Source organism: Xenopus laevis, chromosome 2L (assembly GCF_017654675.1).
Source record: "Xenopus laevis strain J_2021 chromosome 2L, Xenopus_laevis_v10.1, whole genome shotgun sequence".
NCBI classification, from domain to species: domain Eukaryota; kingdom Metazoa; phylum Chordata; class Amphibia; order Anura; family Pipidae; genus Xenopus; species Xenopus laevis.
The window spans coordinates 183,254,660-183,280,761 of NC_054373.1; the positions used below are offsets into that span (position 1 = coordinate 183,254,660).

A 26,102-nucleotide genomic window follows, 5' to 3' on the forward strand; every position below is an offset into this window, starting at 1 on the left:
CCTTATTTTTTACCTTTTTTGTGTTTTTCTTTCATTAGAATCTTCACTGTTGTGCCACCCCCTCCTCCTTTCTGCTTGAAGCTCCGTGGGTTGAACCCCAGGACTGGGCTGATGATGGTCGATACAGTGGCCCCCAAAGACTTCTTGCTGATTGGCTCACTTCCACATTCCTCATGGGAGTGTCTCTGCCAAGGAATAAAGCCACATGCCCCATTCACTCCCACTAACAACATCCACTTCTCTGAACTCAGCAAATCTTAACACCTTATGATCACCTCTATACACTCTACCCATGATCCCCTACTCCTAACCCCGGCCTCTATACACTCTACCCATGATCCCCTACTCCTAACCCCGGCCTCTATACACTCTACCCATGATCCCCTACTCCTAACCCCGGCCTCTATACACTCTACCCATGATCCCCTACTCCTAACCCCGGCCTCTATACACTCTACCCATGATCCCCTACTCCTAACCCCGGCCTCTATACACTCTACCCATGATCCCCTACTCCTAACCCCGGCCTCTCTACACTCTACCCATGATCCCCTACTCCTAACCACTTTCTACACTCTACCCATGATCCCCTACTCCCAATCACTCTCTACACTCTACCCATGATCCCCTACTCCTAACCACTCTCTATACTCTACCCATGATATCCTACTCCTAACCACTCTCTACACTCTACCCATGATCCCCTACTCGCAATCACTCTCTACACTCTACCCATGATCCCCTACTCCTAACCACTATCTATACTCTACCCATGATCCCCTACTCCCAACCACTCTCTACACTCTACCCATGATCCCCTACTCCCAATCACTCTCTACACTCTACCCATGATTCCCTACTCCCAAACACTCTCTACACTCTACCCATGATCCTCTACTCCTAAACACTCTCTATACTCTACCCATGATCCCCTACTCCCAACCACTTTCTACACTCTACCCATGATCCCCTACTCCCAACCACTCTCTACACTCTAGCCATGATCCCCTACTCCTAACCACTCTCTGCACTCTACCCATGATCCGCTACTCCTAACCACTCTCTACACTCTTCCCATGACCCCCTACTCCCAACCACTCTCTACACTCTACCCATGATACCCTACTCCTAACCACTCTCTATACTCTACCCATGATCTCCTACTCCTAACCACTCTCTACTCTCTACCCATGATCCCCTACTCGCAATCACTCTCTACACTCTACCCATGATCCCCTACTCCTAACCACTATCTATACTCTACCCATGATCCCCTACTCCCAACCACTCTCTACACTCTACCCATGATCCCCTACTCCCAATCACTCTCTACACTCTGCCCATGATTCCCTACTCCCAAACACTCTCTACACACTACCCATGATCCTCTACTCCTAAACACTCTCTATACTCTACCCATGATCCCCTACTCCCAACCACTCTCTACACTCTACCCATGATCCCCTACTCCTAACAATTCTCTACACTTTACCCATGATCCCCTACTCCCAACCACTCTCCATACTCTACTCATAATCCCCTACTCCCAACCACTCTCTACACTCTACCCATGATCCCCTACTCCCAACCACTCTCTACACTCTACCCATGATCTCCTACTCCTAACCACTCTCTACACTCTTCCCTTGATCGTCTATTCCTAACCACTTTCTACATTCTTCCCATGATCTCCTACTCCTAACCACTCTCTAAACTCTACCCATGATCTCCTACTCATAACCACTCTCTACACTCTACCCATGATATCCTACTCCTAACCACTCTCTACACTCTACCCATGATCTCTTACTCGTAACCACTCTCTAAACTCTACCCATGATCTCCTACTCCTAACCACTCTCTACACTCTACCCATGATCTGCTACTCCTAACCACTCTCTAAACTCTACCCATGATCTCCTACTTCTAACCCTGATTTACACTCTCCTCATGATCTGCTATTCCTAACCATTCTCTGCATTATACCCATTATCAACTAGACTCCTACTCATAACCCTACATTATGGGTCTCCTTTTCCTATGTTCTGCCCAAACTCTACCCATGATCTTGTACTCTTAACCATTCTCATTCTATCTGTGCATATGACCCTAGTTGCAACACATCCCTACACTTTACCAATGATCGTTATTCCTAACATTGATCTCTTCCTAAACCATAACTACAATTTACCCATGATCTATTATTCCTAAACTATAACTACAATCTACACATGATCTTTTACTCGTAATCATATATACACTATATCTATAAAATGTTGTAAAACATTGATCTACGGTGTCTTATACGACAATGTATTTCCCTATGAACTCTAAACATTTAAAAATAAAATATTTTGTAAATCCCAATATTAAATACTCTTTCTTACTTAGAAAACGTTAATTACTCAAAGAACTAATTCCACGTACCACACCTCTGTGTAACTGCAGCGGCTCCTCTTCCATGGACCTTTCATAGGAACTATCTGCCAAATGTAAGTTAATATTAGTATTATTGTTATTCATATTAACACATCTTTATAAATATCAACACTTTCCACGGCAAAACTTTGAGAAACATTATATGAGTTCATTAAATTGCTCGGTTAAATGACCTTCATAATGAACTCCTCCTTACCAGTAAAACCAACACAGCTCTGAATCTCTCCCACATGTTGATGGGGGGGATTAATAGTAAAAGCAGAACAATATTCCATTAGTATTTTATAATAAAAACATGCATGCAACATTAATGAATGGAATCGAACATGTTTTTAGCACAATTTATTTGACTCACACTTATATATTCCTTATATACTTTATATACCTCACCAATACATGGAATTAGTCACCTGTACCTGGTGGCTAGTGGAACTGCAAGTGACTCCAGGGATTTCTTTAATGGCAATAGCTTTTATATTAAGCATGTGCCAGAGGCTGGCTCATTTAATGGTATTATATAGATATAATTACTACCCAATTGAAATTGTTAAGTGATTTCAGTGACCTACATAAGACCTTACAGTAATACTTATCTAGCGTAGAACAACATTAACAAGCGACATTTCTCCAGCTCGGCTCAGGGTCTGTTTATGATATTACAGTTCTTGGCAGAGGGGATGAGAGTTTTTCACCTCCCTAATCCCAGTTTTATCTCTATGCCCCTCACTTTGGAAGAGAAAGTGTTTCAGTGAGTCTATAAAATGTGCCAATCCAGCAAAATGGGAAAAACAATGTCCTTCTTCTGGTTGAACAATAGCTGAGCTGCGGGACTATGTGCCAGGGAATGGGAATAATGAGAACATTTTGCCCTCAGATGCCACTGACACTTCATCTCTTACAAGAACCAAGAGCCGTGGAATTCATATTGCACAGAATATTAAGAATGGGGGCTGCTACTACCTCTGCAAATGGGGCAGCAGGAGTCAGAGACAGTCAGAGTAGAGGAACACACCAGCTCCTGGCAGGTCACTAGGCCACAGTAAATCTGTCCATCCTGAAAGAAAAACCACAGTATATGGTCTGTATATTACCCTTCTATCAAAATGTAAACCCACCATCATAAGCATGACAAGTAATATACACAGATGCCTTTAGAGGGTCCAGCAAGTGCAATTTGAAAACTCAATAATACAACAAAATACACAGGTAACACAGCAAACCTCACCCTTACTCACCTGCAGGTGGACATTACTCCAGACACTCCAAAAAGGATATATAACTAACTTGATTGCTTACAGAAAGCACTCAAATAAACATTGCAGAGTAAGACAAAATGGAGACCGTTGGACAAGGTGGAAAAAGTTGGATAAGAAGGAGACAGATGGAGAAGGTGGAGAAAGTACTATAAGATGGACAAAGATGGAGAAAGTAGGATAAGATGGAGACAGTTGGACAAGGTGGAGAAATTAGGATAAGATAGAGACATTTAAACAAGGTGGAGAAAGTAGGATAAGATGGAGACAGTTGGAGTAGGTGGAGAAAGTACTATAAGATGGACAAAGCTTGACAAGATGGAAACAGTTGGACATGGTGGAGAAAGTAGGATAAGATGGAGATAGTTGGGCAAGGTGGAGAAAGTAGGATAAGATGGAGACATTTGAACAAGGTGGAGAAAGTAGGATAAGATGGAGACAGTTGGACAAGGTGGAGAAAAAAGTAGAATAAGATGGAGACAGTTGGAGTAGGTGGAGAAAGTACTATAAGATGGACAAAGCTGGACAAGATGGAAGCAGTTGGACATGGTGGAGAAAGTAGGATAAGATGGTGATAGTTGGACAAGGTGGAGAAAGTAGGATAAGATGGAGACATTTGAACACGGTGGAGAAAGTAGGATAAGATGGAGATAGTTGGAGTAGGTGGAGAAAGTACTATAAGATGGACAAAGCTTGACAAGATGGAAACAGTTGGACATGGTGGAGAAAGTAGGATAAGATGGAGATAGTTGGACAAGGTGGAGAAAGTAGGATAAGATGGAGACATTTGAACAAGGTGGAGAAAGTAGGATAAGATGGAGACAGTTGGACGAGGTGGAGAAAGTAGGATAAGATGGACAAAGCTGGACAAGATGGAAACAGTTGGACAAGGTAGAGAAAGTAGGATAAAATGGAGACAGTTGGAAGAGGTGGAGAAAAAAGTAGGATAAGATGGAGGCAGTTAGACAAGTTGGAGAAAGTAGGATAAGATGGACAAAGGTGGATGAGATGGAAACAGTCAGACAAGGTAGAGAAAGTAGGATAAGATGGAGACTTGAAGAAGGTGGAGAAAGTAGGATAAGATGGAGACAGTTGGAAAAGGTGGAAAAAGTAGGATAAGATGGAGACATTAGAGAAAGTACTATAAGATGGACAAAGCTGGATGAGATGGAAGCAGTTGGACAAGGTAGACAAATTAGGATCAGATGGAGACAGTTGGACAAGGTGGAGAAAGTAGGATAAGATGGAGACAGTTGAGAAAGTACTATAAAATGGACAAAGCTGGACTAGATGGAAGCAGTTGGACAAGGTGGAGAAAGTAGGATAAGATGGAGATAGTTGAACATGGTGAAAAAAGTACTATAAGATGGACAAAGCTGGATGAGATGGAGACAGTTGGACAAGGTTGAGAAAGTAGGACAAGATGGGGACAGTTGGGCAAGGTGGAAAAGATAGAATAAGATGGACAAAGCTGGACAAGATGGAGAAAGTTGGACAAGATGGAAACAGTTGAACAAGATGGGGAAAGTAAGATGAAGACAGTAGGATAATATGGAGACAGAATGGCAAGTTGAAGACAGTAGACAAGATGTAGAGAGAAGGGTAAGATGCTGATGTAAGGCAAAAAGGGGGCAGTCGGACAAGAATAGAATAGGTGACAGTAGGGGAAGGTGTAGACAGAAATTGTTATTGTCAAACCTGCAGCCCTTCAGGATCAGGTGAGGACAACCCTAAGATATGGGACCCTGATGTGTATACATTGCAATGGCTAATGTCTTTAATAAATAGTCTGGTTGTGACCTTATGTACTAACATGGTGCTCACTTGTCCCATTACAGGAATTCAAAGCAGCCAATCACCAATTAGATTTGGCAGTGCAGTCAGACACATCCCACATCTGATTGGTTGCTACAGGTTACTCGATTACTACCTATCCCTAACCCTGTGTGGGGATTGGCCGGTGGCTCAGGTGTTGGGCACTATGGCATACCGAGCAGCTGCACTGCACGCACTGGTTAGATTGCCGGGCCGGGAACAGCTCGTGATTGGTGAACATCTCGCCCTGCTGATAGATCGTCCCATTGTGTTGGCACAACTTCACTGGTGCCCGGAGCCCAGAAGGAGAGTGCGGCTCTGCGGGGAAACAGAGAAAGAGATCAGTGTGGGGCTAGATACTCTGCACCACTATATATAGCAGCTTGATGTTAAGCAGATCTCCTGCCCTTCAGTCTTGATCCAGACTAATGGGAGAGAGGGATAAGCACATAAGCACTTCTATAAAAGAGAATACACGGAGGAATATCTGCACTTGCCTCCAGCTGCTCCGCCCATTAACCCCTTGAATCTTGAGTATCGAAACCCCATCTCTTCACTCATGATCCAAATCATTAGAAGGGAGAGGTGTATGTGGAATAATCAACAATGTGTGCGATAAATACTTTCCCTTTAAATTCCTGTAAGGGATCTGTATCTGAATGTGTCATTTTTAGTTTCTTCATGTGTTTCCCCTTCCTTATTTACTGCAGATTCAGTCTTGCCTAGTCTGCTATTGTTCTACCATAGCCCTCCTGTTATTTTATAATAAGACGTTGACATCGCTGCTCTATAAATACATGTTATTAATGACGATTGTCCTGTATCAAGTACAGTTCAGCAAGAACAGTCTTCTAACGTTGCCTTGACAGAGAGATCTCATCAAACAATTAGGAATGCATTGAATCCACTATTTCTGATTGTGGCTGAATCCCCGAATCCTACATGAAAGATTCTGCCGAACACCGATTCTGAATCCTACTTTGCATACATGCAAATTTGGATTTGGTTCAGCCAGGCACAAGGCTTTTGCCGAATCCCAAACCGAATGCTCGATTTGGTACATCCCTAAAAACAATACAGGATAGGAAGGTCTACAGTTGGATTTAAAATAGGCCCTGACATTCAATATACACAGAGACCAAAACAGTTCAACCAGCTCAATAATTAATGGCATCTATGTCTATGGCATCTTATAACAGCTCATCCAATATCTGCCAAAATCCACAGATTGCCAGTCCAAGCCTGAGCATAGGTATTCCCCTGTACTAAGCACAATTCAGCAGGAACAGTCCCTAAGTTTGCTCATAGTCTGTACAGAGAGATCCCATAAAACTATGGCAGCATAGGTATTCCCCTGTACTAAGCACAATTCAGCAGGAACAGTCCCCTAAGTTTGCTCATAGTCTGTACAGAGAGATCCCATAAAACCATGGCAGCATAGGTATTCCCTGTACTAAGCACAATTCAGCAGGAACAGTCCCCTAAGTTTGCTCATAGTCTGTACAGGGAGATCCCATAAAACTATGACAGCATAGGTATTCCCTGTACTAAGCACAATTCAGCAGGAACAGTCCCTTAAGTTTGCTCATAGTCTGTACAGAGAGATCCCATAAAACCATGGCAGCATAGGTATTCCCCTGTACTAAGCACAATTCAGCAGGAACAGTCCCCTAAGTTTGCTCATAGTCTGTACAGAGAGATCCCATAAAACCATGGCAGCATAGGTATTCCCTGTACTAAGCACAATTCAGCAGGAACAGTCCCCTAAGTTTGCTCATAGTCTGTACAGGGAGATCCCATAAAACTATGACAGCATAGGTATTCCCTGTACTAAGCACAATTCAGCAGGAACAGTCCCTTAAGTTTGCTCATAGTCTGTACAGAGAGATCCCATAAAACTATAGTATCCAAACTATCTGTAACCATGTTATGAGCTAAGGGGGCCCAGTCTGAAGGTCAGTTAAGGGGGAGATTTGGGGTGAGTGTTTATTTGTGCCCTGGGTACCCCTGGAACTATAGCAGGGTGACACCCCAATGTTTCTATATATCTGTAACCTTGTTATGAGCTAAGGGGGCCCAGTCTGAAGGTCAGTTAGGGGGAGATTTGGGGTGAGTGCTTATTTGTACCCTGGGTACCCCTGGAACTATAGCAGGGTGACACCCCAATGTTTCTATATATCTGTAACCTTGTTATGAGCTAAGGGGGTCCAGTCTGAAGGTCAGTTAGGGGGAGATTTGGGGTGAGTCAGAGTTACAGAAGAAACACTATTTCTTACCTACACATCGTGGGCAGCACTGATGTGGGTCAGTGACAGTATGGACACAGTGCAGGACTGGACACTTTATTCTGTAACAATTTACACTGCCCCCCTATTGGAAAGAAAACAAATGTGTTATAATGGTAGAAATAAGAAAGGTAACGGAAACGAGTTAAAGAGAGAGAGAGAGGCATAGATAGATGGATGATAGGTAGAGAGAGAGATATGGGGTCAGTGACCCCCATTTGAAAGCTGGAAAGAGTCAGAAAAAGGAGGTAAATAATTCAAAAATGATAAAAAAGAAAAGAAATTTAAAAAAAAAAAAAGATCAACTGAAAAGCTGCTTAAAATTAGCCATTTTATAACATGCTAACAGTTAAAGGTGAACCCGTCAGTCTTTGCTCTGTTAATGTATCAATTTCTAGAACATCTGGAGGAGGCAGGAAAACGTTACACATTTTGAGAGGATCTGTACAGTGTTTCGTATGCTCTGTTTCCAATACTCTATACTGGGGAATTAGAATGGTTCATCTCCTATACTATATCCTTTACAGAGATCCCATAAATCTATGGCAGCATAGGTATTCCCCTGTACTAAGCACAATTCAGCAGGAACAGTCCCCTAAGTTTGCTCATAGTCTGTACAGAGAGATCCCATAAAACTATGGCAGCATATGTATTCCCTGTACTAAGCACAATTCAGCAGGAACAGCCCCCTAAGTTTGCTCATAGTCTGTACAGAGAGATCCCATAAAACTATGGCAGCATAGGTATTCCCTGTACTAAGCACAATTCAGCAGGAACAGCCCCTAAGTTTGCTCATAGTCTGTACAGAGATCCCATAAAACTATGGCAGCATAGGCAGGCCCGGACTGACAATCTGTGTGTTCGGGCAATTGCCCGATGGGCCGTTCAACACACAATTAAAATGGGCTGCTCTCTTCAGTAAAGCACAAGTTCAGGTCCGAGTTCCTCTCTCTCGCGCGCCCTGTTGCCATGGAGATGATCGGATCAACATGGCTTCTAAACAGGTGCAGCAGGGAGGAACAGGACGGAGCAGCAGCAGCCGGGCTTGTGAGACACGGGGAGCGCAAAGTGAGCTGCTGAATGATAACCTCTATATTACATACAGCCTGCGTTAAAGCCGGAACTGCCTGCTCGTTGCCCTTCCCGCTCCCCCCTCCTAATGAATTTCCTGCACTACACAGCAAGGGGGGCGGGGTCACAGTGGGCCACAGCAACAAGCAGGTCGGGGGGAGAAGAAATACCGAGCAGTGACAGCTGTGCTGCCAGGTGAGGAGATGGGACAAGAACTCAGGTTTGCAGACAGAAGAGTTACTGCCTAGCCCCCCCTCTCCCTTTATTCACTCACTGAAAAGCTGCTCCTGATGTGTAGGTATTAAAGACTTAAATATCCAACAAAATCTAATCCTACTGTAATGTAAAATCTGAGCCTGCTATATGATTTCTTGTTTTCATGCATCTAACTCATGTATTTTATATACTCTGATGAAAACACAGTATGCATCATTCTCCTCCAACAGTTGTATGTTGTATGTCCCATTGCAAATCTTTTTAATGTTGTCTACAGATCAGAGCTAAAATCAGTTACAGTGTTTTTAGGGCAAGGCCAGACATGGTGTTTTTGCAGCGTTTTCTAGTTGCGTTTTTAAAAAAGAACAGCCAGGCGTAAATACGCATAAACTGCACTACCACTTAAACTAAGGGAAAACGCACTGTGGCAATTCACACAGGGCACTTGCAAGCTGAAATCCACCACAGGACGCCAGTATTGGCATTTTTTAGCAGAAACACCAATATGTCAAGAAACTACCAAATCAATAGACTCTATGGGATCTGTACGTTTGAAACCACACTTTGCGTAAATATGCAGCGTATTTTAAATATGGCGTCCAAATTCAATTAGAACAATGAGAACAATGAGAAGTGCATGTTAGGAAAAGAATCCTACATGCTGAAAAACGCATGTTGATGGTCGCATGTGGTTTCAGTGGCGTATTTACGCCTGGCTGTTCTTTTTTAAAAATGCAACTCAAAAACGCCATGTCTGGCCTTGCCTTTAGACATGTGCTACTACATATTACTTGGAGGATGCAAGCAATTGTCCAACAAAAACTTCTTTTTAGTCCCCTATCGGCTAATGTCACATGGGGCTGAAAATCAGTCTGTGGGCTGCTTCAATTTTTTTGCCCTGGCTGCTTTTTACTCCCAGTCCGTCCCTGAGCATAGGTATTCCTCTGTACTAAGCACAATTCAGCAGGAACAGCCCCTAAGTTTGCTCATAGTCTGTACAGAGATCCCATAAAACTATGGCAGCATAGGTATTCCTCTGTACTAAGCACAATTCAGCAGGAACAGCCCCTAAGTTTGCTCATAGTCTGTACAGAGAGATCCCATAAAACTATGGCAGCATAGGTATTCCTCTGTACTAAGCACAATTCAGCAGGAACAGTCCCTAAATTTGCTCATAGTCTGTACAGAGGGATCCCATAAAACTATGGCAGCATAGGTATTCCCTGTACTAAGCACAATTCAGCAGGAACAGTCCCTAAGTTTGCTCATAGTCTGTACAGAGAGATCCCATAAAACTATGGCAGCATAGGTATTCCTCTGTACTAAGCACAATTCAGCAGGAACAGTCCCTAAGTTTGCTCATAGTCTGTACAGAGAGATCCCATAAAACTATGGCAGCATAGGTATTCCCTGTACTAAGCACAATTCAGCAGGAACAGTCCCTAAAATTGTTCATAGTCTGTACAGAGAGATCCCATAAAACTATGGTATGGGTAGCAAGGCTGGTCAATTACTAGGGCTGAGGTAACATGTTTTGCTGAAAGCCAAATAACTTTACTACAAACAATTGCAGCTGAGGATATGAAAATGACTTTATATTCTCTACATCAGAAGCAGTGACTCATGGGCAAGAACAATACAGTATATACAGTAAACCAGGGCTCTGAGCCAACAGAGATTATTTTTATACTATTTTGTGTAATCTGTAATCATCCTGGGACCAAGAAAACACTTTACATCCCATGAGATACTTTCTATAATATTTATACAGTGCTACAAATTATGCGCTATATAAATACATGTTATTAATAATAATAATAATAATAATATCTACGTATAACACAGACAGGAGAATGTTGTATACGCTGTACCCGAGGCAGAAAGGTATAGAAAGATTAGTGATCAATACAAACATTAGTGATCAGTGTTTATAATACAGTAGTTTTATAGTAAATACTCCGTGGGGTTGCCTGGAATCCTGGGTGATTTCACAGCTGAACAGCAACTCCCAGCACCCTCAGCAACCACAGCTTTTGTTGGTGGGTCCATGGACTTGCAGTTAAGTCACAGGTGGAAAAGCGAAGTTCAGCCACAGATTTAATGCCGCAATATACTGGGATTTTGTACTGAACCCCTCTTCTCCCATCCAGATCCAGAAGAAGCAACTGTCATTTCCATGTGTATTTAATACAGGAACCTTCCTGGAGCCCCCGGGGAGACACGGCAGTTAGGAATGTGACAGTGAGTGAAATCAGACAGACAGACTGTCGTTTGTGAAGATATAAAACAGAAATTTAAATCAAGCTGCTTTTGTTTCTACTTTGGTCTGTGTCAGTCTGTCCATCTGGTTCCAGTGGTTTGTCCTGTGCTGAAGTTGTGGGGCACCTGGAGGCACCATGTATAGTGGTAGTAAGCTCGTGCCCTTCCACTAACTGCCAGTATTACGTGCAATGGGCAGTGCCAGCTGATGTAAGTAGTACTTAGCAGCTACTCCCTGCACCCCTGCCATGTTTATGTCATGTGGATAGTCTGGGAGTTGTGTGTACATTATTATCTATTAGATATTAATTATTAATTAGCTATTAAGTGCTATAAACTCTGCCCATGAGAGGGTCCTTATTACTGTACCTGGGAGCTCACAATCTGTAGTCAGAGGGATAATAGGGCAGGGTATTAGTGTGGCCCTGAGCTCTGCGATTCCATTTCTTACCTGCTCCCCTATTACCCTACACTCAGGTGCACCACAGGTGTCTGGGGATTAAAGGAGAACTAAACACTAAAAATGAATATGGCTAAAAATGTAATATTTTATATAGTGAACTTATTGCACGAGGCTAAAGTTTGAGCTTGTCAATAGCAGCAATGATCCAGGACTTCAGACTTGTCACAGGGGGTCACCATCTTGGAAAGTGTCTGTGACACTCACATGCTCAGTGGGCTCTGATTGGCTGTTGAGAAGCTAAGCTTAGGGCTCGTCACTAATTATCCAGCAGAAAATGAGCTTCCCTGGCTGTAATATAAGCTGATGCTACAGGTTTGCTGATTATTAAATTCTGATGCTAATTGCACTGGTTTCTGTGCTGCCATGTAGTAATTATGTGTATTAATTACTAATCAGCCTTATATTGTGACATTTCTATTCTATGTGTACTGTATATTGTGAGTGGCTCCCTAAGCTCAGTAAGTGACAGCAGCACAGAGCATGTGCAGTGAATCAGCAGAAAAGAAGATGGGGAGCTACTGGGGCATCTTTGGAGACACAGATCGTTACTGCTAAAGGGCTGTGGTTGCCTTGGGCTGGTACAGAAGCACAAAACATCATGTACAACATTTCTACCTACTTATTTAGTTACGCGTTAGTTCTTCTTTAAAGGGCATACAAAAGTTTTATTATGGAACACAGTAGTTCCAAAGCATTAGCATTTAATATAGACAGGCAGATACACAGACATACAGCAGCCAGGTAGACAGACAGGTGACGGGTAGACAGACGGATAGACAGATGGGTAGAAACAGGTAGACAGACGGGTAGACAGACAGGTAGACATGGATAGACAGATGGATAGACAGACGGGTAGACAGACGGGTAGACAGGCGGGTAGACAGGCGGGTAGACAGATGGATAGACAGACGGGTAGACAGACGGATAGACATGGATAGACAGACGGGTAGACAGGCGGGTAGACAGATGGATAGACAGACGGATAGACAGATGGATAGACAGACGGATAGACAGACGGGTAGGAAGACAAGTGAGGGGGAGGTACAACAGCAGATTTGCACCATAAAGTGAATATTGGGGATCCGATTTCTCTGAATCCTCAGGGTATAAATGAATTTACAGGATCAGTTTGCTTTCAAAATCAAAACTGGCCGACCGAGTGTAGCAGATAAATAAGCAAAAAAGGACCTTCTGATTTGCACCCCAGGGTGCTGGATGTACCCACCTCGGTGCAGATGCAGCGGATACAATAGACGACTCCCTGTGGCTCCAGGTAGGGGTTCCAGCTCTCTCCTGGGATGTACCGCTTGCCATGGAATATGCAGAACAAATCCGGACCTGCGGACAGGGAACAGCCTGTGAGTTTAGGACTCCAAATTCTCAGGGAATTCTCACAGAACCCAGGTATTATATCAGACACCATTGTGCCTTACTATACACACTATCTCATAGTTACATCATCTTCTCCTTCTTGCCTTACTATATACACTATCTCATTGTTTACAGACCATTCTTGCCTTACTTTACACACTATCTCATAGTTACATAATCTTCTCCTTCTTGCCTTACTATATACACTATCTCATTGTTTACAGACCATTCTTGCCTTACTTTACACACTATCTCATAGTTACATACTCTTCTCCTTCTTGCCTTACTATACACACTATCTCATAGTTATATCATCTTCTCCTTCTTGCCTTACTATATACACTATCTCATTGTTACAGACCATTCTTGCCTTACTTTACACACTATCTCATAGTTACATAATCTTCTCCTTCTTGCCTTACTATACACACTATCTCATAGTTACATACTCTCCTTCTTGCCCTACTATACACATTATCTCATAGTTACATCATCTTCTCCTTCTTGCCTTACTATACACACTATCTCATAGTTACATCATCTTCTCCTTCTTGCCTTACTATACATACTATCTCATAGTTACATACTCTCCTTCTTGCCTTACTATACACACTATCTCATAGTTACATCATCTTCTCCTTCTTGCCTTACTATATACACTATCTCATTGTTACAGACCATTCTTGCCTTACTTTACACACTATCTCATAGTTACATACTCTTCTCCTTCTTCCCTTACTATACACACTATCTCATAGTTACATAATCTTCTCCTTCTTCTTGCCTTACTATATACACTATCTCATTGTTACAGACCATTCTTGCCTTACTATACACACTCTCGCATAGATACATAATCTCCTTCTTGCCTTACTATACACACTATCTCATAGTTACATAATCTTCTCCTTCTTGCCTAACTATACACACTATCTCATAGTTACATACTCTTCTCCTTCTTCTTGTCTTACTATATAAACACTTGCAGACATTTTCCCAGAAACCAGTTTGTGTTATTCAATCTCCTACTGTAGCCCCAACGCAAAACTTGGGGGATCTTGGATACTGCTCAGCGTGTGGAACATGTTCCAAAATTCACAGAATGCAATGTAAATCATATCTGAGCACTATTCTTCATCCAGTGTTGTTGTATTTTCATAATACAAAAAAAACTGTGAAACCACAATACTACATAAAAGCCATGAATCCACAAGGGTTTTTTTTGCTCATGAAAACCAATGATGCCACAATGGGTTACTTATTTGGGAAAGCCAGTGAAGCCACAATGGGTTACTGTTTAAGAAAAAACAGTAACATGGGTTGTTTACTACAAAAAAGCAATAACACCACAATGGATTGTTTACTAAGAAAAACCAGAGACACACCAATGGATTGCTTGTTAGGGAAAATAATATATGCCAAAATGGGTTGTTTACTACGGAAAACTGGTGAAGCCACAGTGGGTTACTTATTAAGAAAAATCAGTGAAACCACAATGGGTTACTACAGAAAAGCAGTGACACCACAATGGGTAGTTTTCTAAGGAAAACCAGTGATACCCCAATGAGTTGCTTATAAGGGAAAACAAGATTTGCTAAAATATTTTGTTTACTAAGGAAAAACAGTGAAATGCCATAATGTGTTGTTTACTAACCGTTTATTAAGGAAAAACGATGATACTGCATTGGTTTGTTTACTAAGGAAAACCAGACACACCATAAGAGATTGTTCACTTGCTGACAACCAGTGATGCCATAATAGGTTCCTTACCGGGGAAAAAACTGTGACACAGAGATGGGTTGTTTACTATGGAAAATCAGTGATGATGCAATTGTTAGTTTACAAAGTAAAAACAGTGATGCCACAATTGGTTGTTTATAAAGAAAAATCAGTAATGTCAAAATATAAATAGCCCCTGTCATACCAACTCCAACCTGCCCTTGACCCGGTAGGTGGCAATGTCATATCTCGACCACCCCCTGTTTCTATAATAACCAACATTGTGGGGGTAGACGGCCTTTCCCATAACCATTACCACTGGCCGGCGTTGGTGGTGAGTGTCTGTAATGGGACTGCACTCACCCCACATCTACCCCTAACTGACCTTCAGACTGGGCCCCCTTAGCTCATAACAAGGTTACAGATATATAGAAACATTGGGGTGTCACCCTGCTATAGTTCCAGGGGTACCCAGGGTACAAATAATCACTCACCCCAAATCTCCCCCTAACTGGCATTCAGACTGGGTCCCCTTAGCTCATAACAAGGTTACAGATATATAGAAACATTGGGGTGTCACCCTGCTATAGTTCCAGGGGTACCCAGGGTACAAATAAACACTCACCCCAAATCTCCCCCTAACTGACCTTCAGACTGGGCCCCCTTAGCTCATAACAAGGTTACAGATATATAGAAACATTGGGGTGTCACCCTGCTATAGTTCCAGGGGTACCCAGGGTACAAATAAACACTCACCCCAAATCTCCCCCTAACTGACCTTCAAACTGGGCCCCCTTAGCTCATAACAAGGTTACAGATATATAGAAACATTGGGGTAACTGGGCCCCCTTAGCTCATCAGCTTTTTAGAACAAGGAAGTGTCATGATAATCCATATACAGTATATATATATATATATATATGGGTGGGAAACTTTTTATGGAGCAATATTGCTTTAAAGGAAATACTAAACCAACACACGTTTGTGTGTCCTTGGTAAGTTTGTGTGCACCATGAGTCGTAGGATCCCAGGGGGCGGCCCTTAGTACATAAAATGCCAGTTTTCTATTTAGGATTACCCAATAGTACTAAAAAATATATTTTTATGAAAATGGTTTATTTATATGAATCAGGGTTTTATATTTGAGCTGTTTGAGAGCTGCATGAATGTCCCTCATCCCCTGCGGTGCAAGCACACATACAACACATAGTAACACAACACATAGTAACACAACCTATAGCAATACAACACATAGCAACACAACACATAGTAACACAACACATAGTAACACAACCTATAGCAATACAACACATAGCAACACAACACATAGTAACACAACACATAGTAACACAACCTATAGCAATACAACACATAGCAACACAACACATAGCAATACAACACATAGCAACACAACACATAGTAACACAACCTATAGCAACACAACACATAGCAATACAACACATAGTAACACAACCTATAGCAACACAACACATAGCAATACAACACATAGTAACACAACCTATAGCAACACAACACATAGCAATACAACACATAGTAACACAACCTATAGCAACACAACACATAGCAATACAACACAGAGTAACACAACCTATAGCAATACAACACATAGTAACACAACCTATAGCAACACAACACATAGCAACACAACACATAGCAACACAACACATAGTAACACAACCTATAGCAACACAACACATAGTAACACAACCTATAGCAACACAACACATAGCAATACAACACATAGTAACACAACCTATAGCAACACAACACATAGCAATACAACACATAGTAACACAAGTAACACAACCTATAGCAACACAACACATAGCAATACAACACATAGTAACACAACACATAGCAACACAACACATAGCAACACAACACATAGCAACACAACACATAGCAACACAACACATAGCAACACAACACATAGTAACACAACACATAGCAATACAACACATAGTAACACAACCTATAGCAACACAACACATAGCAACACAACACATAGTAACACAACCTATACCAACGCAACACATAGTAACACAACCTATAGCAACACAACACATAGTAACACAACCTATAGCAACACAACACATAGCAATACAACCTATAGCAACACAACACATAGCAATACAACCTATAGCAACACAACACATAGCAATACAACACATAGTAACACACAAAATGGGTTAATTTTATTTTTCTGAGAATACATTGTTTTTACGCCGCACAAAGGTAAAAGAGTTTTTTAAACGACTGTAAAGCGAAACCCTTGTAGGATTACCACAATGTCAAGTAGCGAATGAGTAAGTGAAAATAAAAAATGAAGCGTGTCCAATATAAAGGATTATATGTAAGCCCAGCACCTCACCCGAAGGACTTTTACTAAACAATCACCGGGGAGCTGCTTTTTATTCCTCATATGGGCAACGGCTTTGTCTATTCTGGCCCAAATATACTGACGGCAAAACTCCCTCACCTTCAGGCAAAGCCCCTTTTCTGCATGTTTGGGAATATAATGACTATTTTAAGACTTAAATCTGAGCCAAAATAAGGGAAGTTTAAAAATAATATCTGTTTTTCCTCATAGGCAAGTTCTGGTGCCAACCTCCATTTTAGGTACTGAGACTGCAAACTGCCGTGAAACCTGCGCATTATTGGAAAGTTCACTTACGTGTTTATGTTTTTAGTTCAATCATTACAATGTTACTGGGATTATTTTGTTACACAGCCCCAGTCTCATAACCCATAGCATTTTGTAATGATTTAATTACACAGATTTATTATATGGATCAGCCAAGCCTAAAACAGGGCCCATTATGAAGTATAAATGCCTGGTAATTAACCCGAAACCAATTAGAGCATTTAAATATTCACAAGACTGAACAAACCTGCAGCCAATCAGAGCACTGGAATATTCATGGGACTAAACCAACCCACAGCCAATCAGAGCACAGAAATATTAACGGGACTATACGAACCTGCAGCTGATCAAGATCACTGCAATATTCATGGGACTAAACCGACCTGCAGCCAATCAGAGCACTGGAATATTCACAGGACTAAACCAACCTTCAGCCAATCAAAGCACTGGAATATTCACAAGAATAAACCAACCTGCAGCCAATCAAGAACACTGGAATATTCATGGGACTAAACCAACCTGCATCCAATCAAGAACACTGGAATCTGCATGGGACTAAACCAACCTGCATCCAATCAGAGCACAGGAATATTCACGGGACTAAACCAGCCTGCAGCCAATCAAGAGCACTGGAATATTCACGGGACTAAACCAACCTGCAGCCAATCAAGAGCACTGGAATAATCATGGGACTAAACCAACCTGCATCCAATCAGAGCACAGGAATATTCATGGGACTAAACCAACCTGCAGCCAATCCAGAGCACTGGAATATTCACGGGACTAAACCAACCTGCAGTCAATCAAGAGCACTGGAATATTCATGGGACTAAACCAACTCACAAGCCAATCAATAGCACTGGAATATTTGCAGGACTAAACCAACCTGCAGCCAATCAGAGCACTGGAATATTCATTGGACTAAACCAACCCACCAATCAGAGCACAGGAATATTCACAGGACTAAACCAACCTGCAGCAAATCAGAGCACTGGTATATATATACGGGACTAAATCAACTTGCAGCCAATCAGAACACTGAACAGAACATTTAAGGGCTAGTTCACCTTTACGCTTTTTTTAAATAGTTATTTAATTATTTGCTTTTTCTGACTGCTCTTGTTAGCATATTTAAATGTATTATCTCAGACAAGAAGACTAAGATAAGGCTGATCGTGACTGATCTTAATCACCACCAAGTGTAGACAATACTAACACAAGACTAATAAAACTTGGTCTTGATACCACTACTAGCCTTATATACTACAAAATGGAACAGTAACCAAATCTGAGACAAAATAAAGACAATGTGAATCTCAGTGTGTTTGAGAGTCAAAGCCATGATGATGGAATAGTCAATCAAATTTGAGACCATGTATAATGGCACAGGCAAAAAGAGGGCTAATGAGGACAACATTTTTGTTTGTTCTTTATAGAAAGACTATTTGAGCTTATTATAACAGACAAGAAGACTGAGATAAGTTCGAAACCTGCCCTGGCACAATGATTGGTCTCAAGCAGAACCCCATGCCACAGTACAGAAGAATGAGACAAGACTATCATCATCATCATCTTGGTATGAAGACCAGATCTTGAGACCAAGACAAGTTTCACATAGTACAAAATGAAGAGTACCCAAGAACATAACAAGATAATCAGTTCTATGTAGTTCTTAGACTGAGCCTGGTCTTGAGTACAACCAAGTAGTGTACAGGACTGAGACCATCAAGATGAAGTTCTAAGACCACAGTTGGTCTAACACAGAGCCCAATGTAACAGTATACATGAGTGACGAGTCCCATCAAAATGTGACCTGGATATTAATAGTGGTTTTAAATGTGGCTTAGTCCAACAGTACGCTAAACTAAGAACATGAAAATCTAGTCATAGAACCAAGATTGATATTGGTCTTTGTAACAAGACTGGTCTTGATAGTTTGTAAAGGTATGGAACATGTTATCCACAATGTTAAGGACCTGGGGTTTTCATACCTTAATTCTACAAGGAAATAATGAAAACATTAAATAAGCCCCATAGGCTGAGACAAGACTATCATCATAATCATCATCTTGCTATGAAGACTTGATTTTGAGACCAATACAAGTTTCACATAGTATAAAATGAACAATACAAGACAATCAGACTGTAGTTCTTATACTAAGCCTGGTCTTGAGTAGTGTACAGGACTGAGACCCATCAACATGAGGAATTTGGATCTTCATACCTTAAGTCTACTAGAAAATCATAGAAGCATTAAATGAACCCAACAGGCTGGTTTTGCTTCCAATAAGGATTAATTATATCTTAGTTGGGATCAAGTACAAAATTTGGAAAAACATTTGGATTATTTGGATAAAACTGAGTCTATGGGGGACGGCCTTTCCATAATTCAAAGATTTAGAAAAGCTGCATTTCTTGATTGATGAAAAAAAAAATACACTTTCCATCTCCACGATACCAAGTAAATGGAAACGTCTCTCCCATGCACATTCCACCTACATTCCCTGTAAAGGGATCCTCCAACCACCCATTATACTCTACTGGGAATACATCTGCTAGAAAAGGAGCCCCCTATAAGATATATTGGATCTAACTGTCAGTGACTGACACCCAACTGCTGCATGAAGACAGAATGAAGAGAAACAGATGCTGAGAGAGGAATAGTGAACATAAACTTGATTATTTCAGAAATGATGCAGAATATGTAATTGATTGTATTTATTTCAGTAAGAGGAAGCTTATATTAAATTTAAATTTTTGCATTAGTTTCCCCTTTAAATATTTAGATTATTTGGTTAAAATAGTTTCTATGGGAGAAGGGCTTTCGGTAATTCGGAGCTTTCTGGATAATGGTTTTCCGGATAACGGATCCCATACATGTACTCATATCTTCCCAGCCCATGAAGCAGAAAGGGTTGTGAGTGGCCTTGAGACTGGCGGTGGAGTTGCTTCCTCTGCTGCAGGGAGTGGAGTTGCAGGCAGTAACTGGTGGGACACACCAATCATTGGGGGCTATGGGTTAAAACAGCCAATAAAGGGGGATTTAAACCAGAGCAATAGCTTATTAAAGCTTTCCTGAAGGAGACCGGGGGGGTGACTTAAATCCAAGCCGAGCCAGGAGGTTCCAGAAAGGGAGATTCTGCAGGTGGAGATCTTCTTGTGAAGTATAAGGGGACACTGGGGATTCATGATTTATGGCAGCTCATTGCAGAACAGAACCTCACTGAGCAGAGGAGGATAATGTGTCTGTCACTCAAAATAAAGAGGCTAAAGAATTCTGTGCAAGCGAGGAGCTGACAATCTGATCCAGGACTACAACAAACATACAATTTTTAGCTGATTACTGGGAGGTTCCAACCCACACCAGCCTGTACACCCCACTACATAATGGCAATGCTCTATATCAAAGCCAGTCCTTCTCTATCAGCCCCTACAGTTCGGTGCAGACATCTTGGTGTGTATCCAACTTTGTCTCAGATATTGATACTGTATTGTCTAAACCCTGCTCTATATGAGACTTATTACTGTATCAGCCCCTGCACCCAGATATTTTTCAGAAAATATTACTGTACCATCACCTGCACCCCACTATATCATCCTTTGCACCCCACTGTATCATCATCTGCACCCCACTGTATCAGCCTCTGCACCCAACTGTATCATCCTCTGCACCCCACCGTATCATCCTCTGCACCCCACTGTATTATCCTCTGCACCCCACTGTATCAGCCTCTGCACCCAACTGTATCATCCTCTGCACCCCACTGTATCATCTAATACTATCTAATATTATCTCTATAATTTAAGGCACTGAATATACAAATGACTTATCACATGGGGGCCCCTATGATCTGTTAATAATGACATCTATAGACTACAATGACATTATGTCATAAGAAGTAGAAAATCTAGTGAAAGTCCAGCCATTGGGTTTTTAAAAAGTTTTCACATTCGATATTGTGACAGTAATATATTTGGATGGTTTCATTTCCCTTACACTCCCCCTACTGGCAATCCTAGGAACTGACCTGTAAATCAGGACCAATTAAAGAGCTGATTCACCTTTACATTAACATTAACGTTTAGTATGTTGTAGAATTGATCATTCTAAGCAAATTTTTAATAGGTCTTCATTTTTTTATAGTGTTTGAATTATTTGCCTTTTTCTTCTGGCTCTTTCCAGCTTTCAAATGGGGTCACTGACCCCATCTAAAAAACAAATGCTCTTTAAGGCTACAAATGTATTTTGTTATTGCTACTTTTTATTACTCATCTTTCTATTCAGGCCTCTCCTATTCATATTCCAGTCTCTTATTCAAATCAGTGCATGGTTGCTAGGGGAATTTGGATCCTAGCAACTAGTTTGCTTTACTTACAAACTGGAGAGCTGTCATCTATTCTTTATTCTGTTATTTACTAATGTTTCACTTGATTCTCATAGGGAGCAATAAACATTGGATAACATTGTCTCCTCTATAGCCTCCTTCTGCCTTTCCTTATCTTCCAGCCTATAAAGTAATAATTAGTGAATAATTAGTGAATAATTAGTGAATAATTAGTGAATAATTAGTGCCTGAGATAAAACACGGCATGTGCTTAATTCTAAGTGATGCAGAGATGTGGAATCCACTGCCTGGAAGGAGAGCGTGGAATATATTCCTCTGTTTTATCAAAAACAATTGATTTGTAGCATAAATTTACTTGAACATCTGGATAATTGTGTCTGATAAAGAGGCATTATTACATTAATGAAGCTGGAAGGCTTAAAGGATTTGTTCACCTTTAAATTAACTGTTAGTAGGATGTAGAGAGGGATATTCTGAGTCGATTTGCAATTGGTTTTCATTTTTTATTATTTGTGGTTTTTGAGTTATTTAGCTTTTTATTCAGCAGTTCTCCAGTTTGTAATTTCAGCTATCTGGTTGCTAGGGTCCAAATTCCCATAGCAACCATGGACTGATTTAAATAAGAGACTGGAATATGAATAGGAGAGGCCTGAACAGAAAGAAGAGGAATAAAAAGTAGCAATAACAATACATTTGCATTTGTTTTTCAGTGGCCCGCCATTTGAAAGCTGGAAAAGTGTCAAAAGAAAAAGGCAAATATTTAAAAAAAAAGAAAAATAAATAAATAATGAAGACTAATTGGAAAGTAGCTTAGAATTAGCCATTTTCTAATATACTAAACGTTTACTTAAAGGTGAACCTCCCCTATTATGGACCTGTGTGTATTTCAGCCACAGCCACTATATAATAATAGTGCTTGCACACTTAGGGGCCTATTTATCAAGGGTCGAACTTTCGAAGTAATGGGAGTTTTTTGAACTCCGATAACTTTGAAATTTGAATAAAACAATTACCAACCAAAATGTATTTAAAAAAAAAAAAAGTTTTTTTTTGCGGGTGAAGAGGCTGTATTGGATCAAATTCGGTTTAAAGTATTTTTACAAAAAAACTTTGATTTTTCAAAGTCCACCAATTGACTCCAAACAGGTTCTAGGAGGTCCCCCATAGGCTAAAACAGCAATTCGGCAGGTTTTAGAAGGCAAATGGTCGAAGTCAAATTTTTAAAGAGACAGCACATGATAAATTTCGATATTCAAATTTTTTTCAAATTCGATTCGAATTTGCACTATACTAGTCGAAATACACAAAAATAGCTTGAAATTTGAATTTTTTTACTTCGAATTTTCAATTCGACCCTTGATAAATCTGCCCCATTACTGCCACAATTAAGTCCCACATCGCTTGTGTAGTTCCTGTAACTAGTATTCAACCAATTGCACATTCCTGCCATAACCAACTGACTTTGAGCACAGACAAGAAACCCACTGAATGTCGATCCACTTACTGCCACCTCCAGCCCAGTCAGTTCTTGCACACTTGAGTCCACACACTTGAGTCCACACACTTGAGTCCACACACGTCCAATGGACCTGCCGCTGCCACACTCACTGCTATAAACTATTTTCTGCCACGGAAAACTCACTTGTAGATTTGTTTTACAACACACAGGCGCTTGCTCACTTACTGACACACTCGATTTTCAGTTTGTGCATTTAATGCCACAACTAAATGCTTGTATACTAGCGCCCTGACAGATTCACTGAGCCCTTGCACACTTACTGTCACAATAATATGCCACATGTGTGTGTCCTTACTGATAGTTATTTAACCCAATGCTTGTTCACTTTTAGCTACAGTCATGACAATAAGAGCTTTAACACACTTACATCTACAGCCAACTCACTGCTCTAACACACTCAATGTCTTCTTGTACACTTACAGCCATATCCTAACTACTCACACTCTCTGCCACGTACACTTATAGGTAAGTGAATATACTTTCCCTTCTGACACAGTAGTAATGACTCACTGGATTCTTGTACACTTACTGCAACTTCTAACTGACTGGATCCTTGCACACTTACTACCACTTCTAACTCACTGGATCCTTGCACACTTACTGCCACTACTAACTCACCGGATCCTTGTACACTTTCTGCCACTTCTAACTCACTGGATCCTTGCACACTTACTGCCACTACTAACTCACTGGATCCTTGTAGACTTTCTGCCACTTCTGACTCACTGGATCCTTGCACACTTACTGCCACTACTAACTCACTGGATCCTTGCACACTTACTACCACTTCTAACTCACTAGATCCTTGCACACTTACTGCCACTTCTAACTTACTGGATCCTTGCACACTTTCTGCCACTTCTAACTCACTGGATCCTTGCACACTTACTGCCACTACTAACTCACTGGATCCTTGCACACTTACTGCCACTACTAACTCACTGGATCCTTGCACACTTACTGCCACTACTAACTCACTGGATCCTTGCACACTTACTACCACTTCTAACTCACTGGATCCTTGCACACTTACTGCCACTTCTGACTCACTGGATCCTTGCACACTTACTGCCACTTCTAACTTACTGGATCCTTGCACACTTACTGCCACTTCTGACTCACTGGATCCTTGCACACTTACTGCCACTTCTGACTCACTGGATCCTTGCACACTTACTGCCACTTCTGACTCACTGGATCCTTGCACACTTACTGCTACATTGAATTTACAGGGAATTTTTACACTCACTGCCATATGTCACAGGGGGGCTTGTACTCTTGTTGTCTCTAGGCTTTTGCATACTCTGTGTTGTTGCATTTAGCATGTGCTTAACTGAAATGAATTGTGTATGAAGCGGTTCAAGACAATTGGTGTAAGTGTGCAAGAGCAAGTCCTGTTAGAGCAGCGCACACACATGTGCAGACTGTATCTGTCATTTCCATTCAGCTGCATTACACACACCTGTGGCAGCTCCCACTCCTCCATCCCTGCACAGAGACCTCCTTGTAACCATGTGCACTCACACTCACACTGAGAACCTGAGCGCCGCTCCATCACCCCCCCATGTTCTCTCACCCCCTCAGCACCGTGTCTAATACCCTTAACACCTATAAGTGTGTGTGGTGCAACATTGCACTAATGTGATCAGGTTACACACCAGCACACTCTCACATTTCATGGCTCCCCATTCCCTGTCACACGCACATCACAAACCTTGTGTCCCAGGTGCCCATGTCATGTACTTACGGGCTCGGGCTTGTGTGTGCCACGAGAAGGAAAGCAGATAAAATCCCAGGACGAGGCACAGCTCTCTGGCTTCAGGGAACATGATTCCAGCCCCAGCGATGCTGCTTGATCCACCAGCTGACACTCTCAGCTTTAAAGGCAGAGGAGAGTGAGTGTGTAGAGTGAGTGTGTAGAGTGAGTGTGTAGAGTGAGTGTCAGGGGCTCCAACAAGCGTCTCAACTGCTTCCCACAGAGGCAGCACCACCACTAACTGTCACCCAAGGCGCCACCTTTAGGGGAGCACAGGAATTAACCCCTTCTCTGCCAGGGACACAATCAAAGAAAGGCTTGTCTCTCTCTGCTGATTGATTCATTCATGCAATTCTCCATGAGACCACTTCATATATATATATATATATATATATATATATATATATATATATATATATATATATATATATATATATATATATATATATATATATATATATATATATATATATATATATATATATATATATATATATATATATATATATATATATCTGTACTCTCCTTCATTCCCAGAACCAGGAGAAAACTCTTTACATTAATTCTAGCAATTGTTATTTCTGCTCTTTAAAGGGAAAGTTCATCTAAATGGGGAAATTTGACATGCAGCATTGAAAATAGCCTGTCGGTGGGTATAACTCGTGTATATTTGTGGGTATAGGATTGTGCATTTGTGTATTCATTTAAAACACAAGTATATATCATAAGTGTATATATATAAAAGCTTGTGTGTTTCTTAATGTGTAGAGAATGTGTGTGTGTGTCTGTATATTTACCTGTGTGAGAGGGATTGTATATTTATGTGTGTGTGTGTGCAAAAGAGTGTGTGAGTGGCAGGGTTTGTGTGGCTGAATGCATGAGTGTTGGCATATGTGTGTGTGTGTGAATGTTCATATGCTTTTCT

At 41.2% G+C, this 26,102-nt stretch overlaps 1 protein-coding gene across 1 annotated transcript in view; it reads right to left on the bottom strand.

Moving 5' to 3' along the window:
* Window positions 1-25,423, bottom strand: part of LOC108707626 (chordin-like protein 2) — a 39,532-nt gene extending 14,109 nt beyond the window's left edge. Inside the window, exons 1-7 of the mRNA XM_041582791.1 lie at window positions 25,169-25,423; window positions 13,027-13,139; window positions 7,784-7,877; window positions 5,683-5,825; window positions 3,400-3,493; window positions 2,428-2,483; window positions 14-185 (exon numbers count right to left, since the gene is read on the bottom strand). Coding sequence (XP_041438725.1) covers window positions 14-185; window positions 2,428-2,483; window positions 3,400-3,493; window positions 5,683-5,825; window positions 7,784-7,877; window positions 13,027-13,139; window positions 25,169-25,250 — 754 coding nt within the window. The 5' untranslated portion in view covers window positions 25,251-25,423. The remainder of the gene's footprint in view (window positions 1-13; window positions 186-2,427; window positions 2,484-3,399; window positions 3,494-5,682; window positions 5,826-7,783; window positions 7,878-13,026; window positions 13,140-25,168) is intronic.
* Window positions 25,424-26,102: the final 679 nt, after the last annotated feature.